Genomic DNA, 10344 nt, shown 5'->3' with positions numbered 1-10344 from the left:
GCGAAGCCTTCGAAAGAGCTTTCTCGCGCGCGGCCCCCAAGGCTCGCCAAGTCTGTACACACAGACACACATATACAGAACTGCCGCTGCTGCTGCTGCACCTGCGTGTGTATCGCGAGAACTCGATCTCACGAATACGTTCGAATCGATACACCCACCGGTCTCGCCATCTGTCGGGCAGGTCGCGAACGCGATAAGTTTGTAGCGTCCGGGACTGAGTTTACCGATTTTTCGATACGTGTATAATCGGTTTTAACGGTTGCGAGTAAGTCGCGCGTGACTTGAGCGGTAACTACTCGGCTATACGCCGAAAAGCCGATTTCGAAGCCGATAACGTAGCTTCGGATATCGATGTTTTGGCGCAATGAGTATTCGTTATGAAATTCATTTTGACTTGCTTAAATCTGATTCTAGCGAATTACTAGAATAGAGAATAATGAAGTATTTTTTAAAACTAAAATGAGATTTTTAATGATATTTTCAATCGTTCTTAAATTTCATTTCTCGTCATTCAATAGTGTATGAAAAAAGTAATAGTTGTTAGCACAAGATTCAAGTGAGATACAATCATATCGGCAGAATTTTTATTGAACTCTTAGAAAAACACCTGTATAACTAGTGGCAACCACAGTTGCAAAATGCTGAGCGACTGAATGGTAAATAACGAAATAGCATACTACATCATGATAATAGTTGTTTCAGCCGTATGAAATTAATAATAGTAGCTTCAATGAGTATCATAATAAATCAATGTTACAATGAGTTTTTTGTGTCAGCTAATTTGGTAAAGCCGTTAAAATTATTATTGGTATAATTGGAAGTAGAACACAAAAATAGGGCGTATATTGTAGTTTGATGTTCCCTACATGTACATTAGTATGGGTATATATGAATACAGGTTTTCGTAATTCGCACGGAACGAAATAGATTTCACTTATCGATGTTTTGTGCTCAGTGTGTATTGACAACGTGGCGACCAAAGGAATTTGCACATGGCATGCCAACACATACAGAGCTGTATGTACGCGTTAAGCTGGCCCGGTGTACCCACGTGACAATATACATAGATATATATTTGACTACATGACTAACCATGCATATTTAGATGTAAAATATTCGCTCGTTGTGTAAAAATGGTAAATGATATAGATGCGACTGTAGTCACGTATTTGGCGTTAGTGTAATATAAAAATGTATATAAACCCTTCATTCGCTCACGTTAACTTTCTTTCATATTTTGCGCGTCGAAAAAAATTATGCGAAAAGAAGTATAGGACACATCATAAGCTCGATTCATGAAGTGTTCAATAATTTATAATTTCTTTGTAATAAGATACAATTCAAAGAAAATGGCTAATTGTTTATTACGAGATCAATAGTATAATTTCTCCAATAATAAATGATAAGTTTAGAGTGTCTCTGTTGACATACATTTTCTCAAACTTTCATTTCACGATTTGTAAATATTATTACACTTATGTTACCTAACTCTATACATCATTACAAAACAATTAGTCGTTGATCAAGTTCCGAGTGATAAACATGGACTTCAGTGATGTATATAACTCTGATGTCAGGTAATTTTTGTTTCGTGAGAATGAAATTTAAAAAAAAAGGCATAATACTTTATATTATTGGTAATATTGCAGAGTGAAGAAGGAACCAGATGATGTTTCCCCAATTAAAAATGAAGATTATAAGATAATTGACAATGCATGCGATGCTAAAAACGACGAATTCTCGAGTTTTTGTCGAGAAAATTTAGTAAGTATTGATGTGGGACTGTTTAGTCAATATTTTGATCAAATATTTTTACTAATCTCATTTCCAGATTTATGGGCTTCGTGAAAATGATGAAAATTCTGGACCTAATAACGATTTGGAAATAGAATTCGAATGTAAGGACGAGAAGCTCGGCATTAATTTATTGGTAGTCAAGAAAATCGAGGACGATTATCCAGATCAATGGCAGGATATGAAAAATAGTTGCAATTATCAGACTCCAAAGAAAATTAAAGAAGAAATTGTCGACAAAGTAAAAGAGGAATTGAATTTGGATGGTGAACTCAGTGATGCATTTGATGCAAATGAAAAAACATTTGCTCAAAATTGTCAACGCAAAACCCAAACTGATAAGGCACGCAATCGTACCAAATATCCATGTAATATATGCGGTAAAAAATTTGCACGAAAAGATTATCTCAAGGTCCACATCGATTCAGTACATAATGGTGTTAAACATGCATGTGGTGTATGTGGAAAGTCTTTCCCACAAAAATGTTATCTCAAAATTCACATCGATGCGATGCATAATGGCATGGCACCTACTTGCGAAGTATGCGGGAAGAAATTCTTAACTGAAGCTGCACTCAAGATTCACATCGATGCACACAATGGTGTTAAACATCCATGTAATATATGCGGTCAAAAATTTTCACGAAAAAGTAATCTCAAGGTCCACATCGGTGGAGTTCATAATGGTGTTAAGCATGAGTGTGGTCTATGTGCAAAGACTTTCACACAAAAACGTTATCTCAAAATTCACATCGATGCGATGCATAATGGTATGGCCCCTACTTGCGAAATATGCGGAAAGAAATTTCAAACGAAGGATAAACTCAAGATCCATATCGATGGAGTACATAATGGTGTTAAACATTCGTGTGTTACATGTGGAAAGACATTCACACAAAAATGTTCTCTCAAAATTCACATCGATGCGATGCATAATGGTATGGTATCAACATGCGAAGTGTGCGGAAAGACATTCACACTAAAGGGTAATCTTAAAAGACACATGAATTTGATACATAATAAGACCACTTATTGTAATAAGTGCGGCAAGACATTTTCTCAAAAGAATCGTCTTATAACTCACATTAAAGCGCAGCACGAAGACATTGATCACGTTTGTGTTTAATGTGGAAAAAAATTTAAACATAGAAAATATTTATGCAGACACGTCAAAAGTGTGCATGAAGGCAATACCCAAGCATGAGATCAATACAAAAGATCTTAAAACGTACCTATTAATACCGCGCAAAATGATGAAACATCGATACAAATAAATAAATTAACATATCATAAATTAACATATATTTATTTATTAGCATATAATAAATAAACATATCATAAATTTTTGCTCAGTAGTGATGCTCAAAACACGACATATAATATAATTGTCATCGGTACAATGTTAACTGAAACGCGACATAATTATACCATATCACAATCATGTTACGCTCAGTATAGTGGTACTCAAAACACGACACATAATATACTTGTCATAAGTACAATGTTAAATACCGATACACAAGTAAGACCAATCGCAAACAAAAATTACGTTTTTTCGAAGTGGAGATGTCGCGAGGTGCAAAATTGCATAAAAATGCATTTTTTGTATATTAGGATATACGGATGTCACTAAAAAAGTATACAGCACTCCATCAGCACCGAAACAATGCTATGTAAAATTTTCAGTTCGCCTGGTTAATCCCTGCATGAGTTATCGCAATTAGAATAAAACATCAAAAATTAGCAATATTGAATGTGTATGAAAAAAAAAATTTTTCCCATAAATAACCCACAAAATATATATTACAAAATTTACACACAAATATTGATGCAAAACTCAAAATTGCATAAAAAGGCATTTTTTGCATATTAAGATACACTGATGTTGCTAAAAAAGTATACAGCACTCCGTCAACACCCTAAGAATGCTATGTAAAATTTTCAGTTCGCTTGGTTAATCCCTGCATGAGTTATCGCAGTTAGAGTAAAACATCGAAAATTAGCAATATCGAATGTGTACGACTTTGCTGCGCTCAGCATCAATTACTTTTATAAATATTTACAACTGTCGACAAAAAAATCTTTATTTTACTGACTAAATGCACATTTTCTTTAAGGAACTATTCAAAGCATATAATCTTTAACAAAAAAGGTAATATTAACATAAACATTTTTATCATCCAGTTAAGTCTTTTGAATTTGTAAGAAAAATTAGTTTCAAGATAAATTTTCTGAACATGATAAAAAATATTTCAAGAGTCAATATATTCTAGAATTTACTACCACGACCACTGGATATGGATTTTCAAGATAAAATTTTAATTTTATCTATGATTTTTTTGCAATGAAAAATTTATGTGCAAAATTGCACAATTCATTACTTTCTCATTTTTCTCGTGGTGTAGTCGGATTATTCGATATTTTTCATTTTCGTACGGAAAAATGGACTTAGACGTTTATTTCCTATTTTTCCTCGTGAACATGTAAATTAGACCCGAAGGTGAAAAGGTCTCCTTGTTAGTTTCATAATGATTATGATATTTTGAAAACTGAATTATTGGATTCTTATTTAAAGATTAGGATTATTAAACAACAACATCGGACGCTTCACTTTCTATAAAAAATATCATTTGGCTAAAAGTAATTTTGGATTTTCGACCCCCCTCAGACTCGATGAATTCATAACCTCTGCAACGAAAACATCGTAGGATGTCTATTCAATCACTGAGTAAAACATTGATTATATCTTTTTTACCCTGTGATTAAATGATTATATGCACCAGCATGTAATATAAATAGATTTACTGATAAAAAAAAGTAAAATTCAAGCAAATTAATGAAAATTTTTTTTATTTATTTCAAATGTAACATTCATTGTCAAACAAACGAATTTTTAATCCACAGCGTGTATCCATGTAGTTTTTTTTTGAGCCTCTACGAAGACGAACAAACCAGTTGAGAACTTTTCTCCTCGGCCCTCAAGAAAATGTCACACAGCTCCCTGTTCGACAGTCCATCGACGATCCCTCCCGGGCACTCCGCGGAGACTTGGCCCAGCCTCCCGATCCACCGCCGGAAAAATCCTCTCGCCGCTGTCTCGCACAGACGCTGGGCACAGATGTCGCTCGAAATTGTGCTCTGGCTCGCGTACCTTAAGTAGTCCGCGTACTCGAGCAGATCCGCGGCATCCTCGACTCGGCACTGCACCAGATCGTACAGCGACAGATTCTTGGTCAACATCTCCTTTTTCACCACGTTCACGCCGTACCCTGTTGTGCTGAGCAGAAGTTTTTTACTTTCGTCTTTCTCCATCTCGTATAATTTGTAGGTGGAGAACAGTTTGACGATCTGCAGGGCGTCATTCTTGCTCGGCTGGTATCCTGCCTTCTCGAGATGCTCGATACAGGCCAGAGCTCCAGCGGCCAGTTTCAGCTTGATGAGACCCCAGATCTGAGTATGACGCCAGTTCAAAGTCGCGGCGAAGTAGTCCTCGGTAGGAAAAACGAAGTTCGCCACGTCGGCCTGGCGCTTCAAGAGGAGACCGACTGAATTTGGCAAGAGATTCGCAACGGCATATTGAAGCGGTGTCCGGCCCATCTCGTCTTTCGCGTCGATCTCCACCTTTTGCTCCATTTCATCGGTGACCTCTAGAAACACTTCCCCCAAGTCATCGTCGCTGTCTCTCGTACAGATCAAGTGTAGGGGCGTCATTCTCAACCTGCCGATCGAGCTCGGATCGGCACCTTTGCTCAACAGCACTCGCACGAGCTCTCTGTTACAGTCGTCGGTCGGCAGAATGTATTCCAAAGCTGTCCTGCCAAAATTGTCTCGCACGTCTACCTCCACCTTCTTCTCCATGTGCTCGACGATCTTGAAGAATAACTTGGCCAACACGTGATAGTTCTTGCCTTCTTTCGCGCAGATGACGTGCAGAGGTGTCTGTCCGTGCTTATTGACCGAGTTCGGATCTGCCTTGCCCAGTCTCAGCAGCAGCTCGGCTACCAGGTTGCGATCGTAGGTCAAAGCCAAGTGTAAGCCGGTGTTACCCGTTTTCGGCTCGATACAGTCGACGTCCAAGCCGTGATCGATGAATTTCCGGCAGACGTCGAAGAGGCCCAACTCGCAGGCCAAGTGGAAGTGCGTACGACCCGAGTCATCGACGTAGTTTACGTCGAATCTGTCGATAATCTCGAACAGACTATTCATGGCGAGGGGACCATAGTATCTTATCCAAGCCGCTCGATGCACCCACGTGGTGCGATGCAACAGTGGCTTACCGTTTTCGTCGAGTTTCGACTCGTCCTTGTAGCCACTGCGAGCGACGAATTCAACGAATTTTTTTTTTTGATAATAGTTCGTCAGAATATAGCCAGTTCATTTCATCAGCTCCAACGATGTTCTTGAGAATTGGAAGTTGGCCTATCCAACCTTCGAATAGAGGCTCGACTTGGTAGAAAAAGTAATGTCTCTCTTCTTCGACCTTCCAATTAACTTTGTCCCGTAAGCTCTTCAATTGTTTGAAACAGTTGTGGTTGTCTAGAGCCATTTTTTGTAACACTCACGCAAAAAAGCACAATAGTTTATAATTTTAAAGATTTGTTCTTCTTCACTAAAAACCACTCAATGAGATCAACGCGATCAACTCGTGTAGGCGTTCAACGTGTGGCGTCGTAAGTAATACTGACTCAAAATGCACTAAGATCTATATAGATGCTGTAAAGAGCACATGGTGGTAATTAAACTTTCTCTCTTTTCCAAAATGTAACCTGATGAGATTTGATATTCGTAGATGCGCACGCTGCTGCGTTGTGACGTGAACTCACGACAAGTGAAGAAAAGAAACACGAGGTTGTAGGTGAGAGACATACAAGTATGCATGTGCCATATGCGCGGTGACGATTAAAAACGGTGAAAGTACAGCGTAGAACAGGTGACGCCCCTTTTTTACTGAGTGCGTTCACAGTGGTGGAAAAAGCCAGAGCACCACCAATGCGGCGGCAATATCAAAAAACATATTAAAAAAAAAATAATGTATAACAAATATATCAAATTTAAGACGATTTTATTACTCGGCGTAAACGATTTAAAAGCCAGGGTCAATTCGGAGTTGATTCGGTCGATGCGCACCAGTTAGTGCGCAGTTGTAACAGTTGCCGTCGCGCGGCCTAATCCTAATCAAGTTTTAGGTGAAAGCAACGTATATCTGTAGTTTCGTGTAACTCGTGCGAGTCGGTGACGATTAGAAAGTGAAAGTCCAGTGATCGAATAAATACGTGCTTTTCTCGATTGAAAAAAAAAAAAATAATAATTTATAAAATTGTGTGTCGTGTGCTAGTGCGAAAAATGTCTCGTTCAGGCGATGACCTCGTACAAGTGGATCATCCTAAGGATTCCAGAATCGACGAAACTGGACTGACTCATTTTCACGTGGCCTGCATGTCCGACCGCGAAGAAATCGTGAAAAAATTCTTAGAACTCGGCCAGGATCCTGATCTCCTTGTGCCGGAAACAGGTGACTCGCCGCTACACTTGGCTCTGATGTACGGCCGCAAGACGATCGCTGAGATGCTGTTGAGAAATGGCGCCAATCCGACTTTGGCCATTAGCAAACGACTGACTCCTGTGGACATCGTTTGCCGAGGTAACAGCTTCGATGCCGACTTGGTGAAGACGATGTTCGAGCTCGCCTGCGAAAAGTATCTATCCGTTCCAACCGATGAGTGGACTAATAAATCGAAGACTCTTTCTCAAATCATCGAGAAATGTCACAACGACGTCTTGCCGGGGATAATTGCGGAAACGATCGAAGAGCGAGTCGACCTTCGGTTTAACGAGCGGCTTCGAACCGAGCTATTTCACAAGGCCGTGCTCTACGGCAAGGAAAAAGCGGCCGAACTGCTGCTGAGACGCGGCGTGAATCCACATTTGACCGACGCACGGGGATCGACGGTTCTGCACGACGTCTGTCGAGCCCAGTACAGCCGAACAAGCGAGGAGAACTTCGTGAAGTTATTCTTGGAGATCTGCGACGACTCGGGGCGCGCGGTGGACATCGATGCTCGCGATAAGCGCGGTAATACGCCGCTGTACGTGGCGGCTCAGTACAGACGCGATGACCTGGTCAAGCTGCTGCTGAGAGTCGGAGCCAATCCAAATTTAGCCAACGTGGAGGGACAGACTCCGTTGCACTTCATTTGTGACATGTTCCAGGATCATCTATTGGTGGATATAATCTTTGAGATCGACGACGAGAAACAACGCAACAAAGTACAGATCAACTCCCAGGACAATGAGGGTAATACGCCATTGCTCTTATCGCTTCGGTTAGGGAACAAGAGGGTAACCGAAGTACTGTTGGGACGAGGGGCCGATCCGAATATTGCCAACGCGATGGGATCGACGGCTCTGCACTTGATTTCCAAGGATCACTGCTACGGACCTGGCGAATTGGCGAAGCTATTTTTCGAGATCTGCGACGACAATCGTCAGTTCGTGCAGATCGACGCCCGGGACAAGTCGGGCCGGACACCGCTGCAATTGGCCGTGGCGAATATTTTGCCACACACCGTCAAGATTCTGCTGAATCGAGGCGCCGAGATGTCGCTCTTCGTCTTTCCCACCGAGAGTTATTACGGCGCGAGGTCGTTCGACTGGAAAACTCGTTATCCCTGCAGCGATGAAATGGAAATGGCGTCCGGCGCTTTGCTCACGATCGAAATCCTCGAGAACGTAGGGTACCAGCTGAGCCGAGACGACGCGACGACGATCATGAAATTTTTCGCCAAGCACGAAATGTTCGAGAAGGTTGCTGTCGATATCGAGAAACCTTTGTACGACGATGAAAATTTAGCGGCGAGAGCCAAAACGATAATGGTAACTTCGTGTCTGTCGTTCGACGATCTGATCCAGTTGCGACCCGAAGAGGCGGAAAAACTGCTGACATATGTGGACTACTTCGAATTGGCGCACTCGGAGAAATTCTCACATAGTCTGGCTAAACGTTATAATCGGGCTTTTCATGCTCTCTGTGAGAAACTGTCGAAAGGATTTTTCCGAAGCTGGACACTGGATCCTTTCTGGGAGCTGATACACCAACGGCTGCCACTCGAGTGCTGCGAACTCATCCTTGCGAAGCTGAATAACAAAGATTTATTCAATATTTGCTTGGCCACTATTATGTTAAGGCATGACAAGGAAAGAGAAAATAACTGTTAGAATTAAAAAAGCTCCAAAAAGCTACGAGATTATATATATGTTAAAGATTGTAAAGGGTTATCTTCAATCCTACTATGAAATTAATAAAATTGGTGAAAAAGAAAATGATTTGTTGTATATTTGAGCAATATTTGTAACGTATATCAGGAAGGGGTTTGCGAGTACTCGATGTTTCGAGTTTTATTCAACTTCGAGTCAAGTCAGAAAAATTTTAGTGGTCGAAAAAGCCTAGAGTACTCGTGTTTTTTTGTGTTTCAGATTAATGAATCATGCATTACGAATCTATGAGTATCCCTGTTCATCACTTATCTAATAGTAACAAGAATTTAAAACATGCATCAATCTTAACCCGAGAATTATTGCTTGTTTCATTTACTGTTGTGAAGGCTTTCTATTTTGGGATAAAATGTTTCATTTTTAGTATAACATGGACTTTTTTGCTTTTATTAATTTTAAACAGTTAAAAAATAATAGTAAAAATTTATTATAAATAAAAAAATGGTAGATAATGCATGTGGTATTACTGTTAAATTAAATACTTAATTTTATTGTCTTAAACGCATACTTGTTTTATATTTATACACACTTTTTTGAAACCTCTCAGTTACCGCTGAGGTGACTCTACAGAAGACTCTAACATAAATTATCATTTGACGTGAGATTGGATGCAATTTGTGCATATTTTGTGATTATGAAAAAAAGGGTTTGAACGTTTTCAAAAGACTTAATATCAAAGCAAACCATTATAAAAAAGTATCATCATCATACGCATTATTATCATACAGTCAAGCCTTTTTAATACGTAAGAAATATTAGTTCGGAAAGAAATTTTCTGAACTTAGTCAAAATTATTTTGAGAGTCAATATATTCTAGAATATACTTCAAGTATTCGTAATTTAAAGAACCACGTATTTTTTCAGTAAGTTTTAGACTTGATGATAAGAATGCAAATTTTTAATTATTTTGGTATGAAGTTTTCACATTTTTAAAAAAGTATAGTTAATAGTAGATCAATTTGATTTGAATTTTGTACTCCTTTTGGTATACAACAAAAACTGCCCTCATAGGCAATTCGAATATATAAAGAATTGCGTTGGTAAAACATTTGATCGTATTTATGACGTACATGATCTTATGAAGCTCCGACAATGGTCTGATGATGATCTTTGTGTACAGTCATTTGGTGCCTGAACAAATCCCATTTGCGTCCAAATACCTTATCACACTTGTCGCATGGAAAATCCTTGCAGCTTTCATGAACTATCCTTTGGTGGCCGAGCAAATGATGTTTTTGCCCGAACCTTTTCTCGCATTTATTGCATGCAAAATCTTTC

At 39.4% G+C, this 10344-nt stretch overlaps 1 protein-coding gene across 1 annotated transcript; it reads left to right on the top strand.

The window, feature by feature from the left end:
* Positions 1-7137: 7137 nt before the first annotated feature.
* LOC106659484 (ankyrin repeat domain-containing protein 27-like) lies at positions 7138-9009 on the top strand. Its single transcript, XM_014382058.1, has 2 exons — positions 7138-8278; positions 8384-9009. The coding sequence occupies exons 1-2, from the start codon at positions 7138-7140 to the stop codon at positions 9007-9009; spliced, it is 1767 nt and encodes a 588-aa protein (XP_014237544.1).
* The last annotated feature ends 1335 nt before the right edge of the window (positions 9010-10344 follow it).

Source organism: Trichogramma pretiosum, unplaced genomic scaffold (genome assembly GCF_000599845.2).
Source record: "Trichogramma pretiosum strain Unisexual culture from Peru unplaced genomic scaffold, Tpre_2.0 scaffold39, whole genome shotgun sequence".
Taxonomy (NCBI): domain Eukaryota; kingdom Metazoa; phylum Arthropoda; class Insecta; order Hymenoptera; family Trichogrammatidae; genus Trichogramma; species Trichogramma pretiosum.
This window is presented reverse-complemented; position numbering and strand designations above follow the sequence as displayed.

Coding starts and splice junctions, on each gene's coding strand:
- LOC106659484 (XM_014382058.1), top strand. CDS start 7,138: ATGTCTCGTTCAGGCGATGACCTCGTACAAGTGGATCATCCTAAGGAT. Junction 8,279..8,383: donor CGAGATCTGCGACGACAATC/GTCAGTTCGTGC, acceptor TGCTGAATCGAG/GCGCCGAGATGTCGCTCTTC.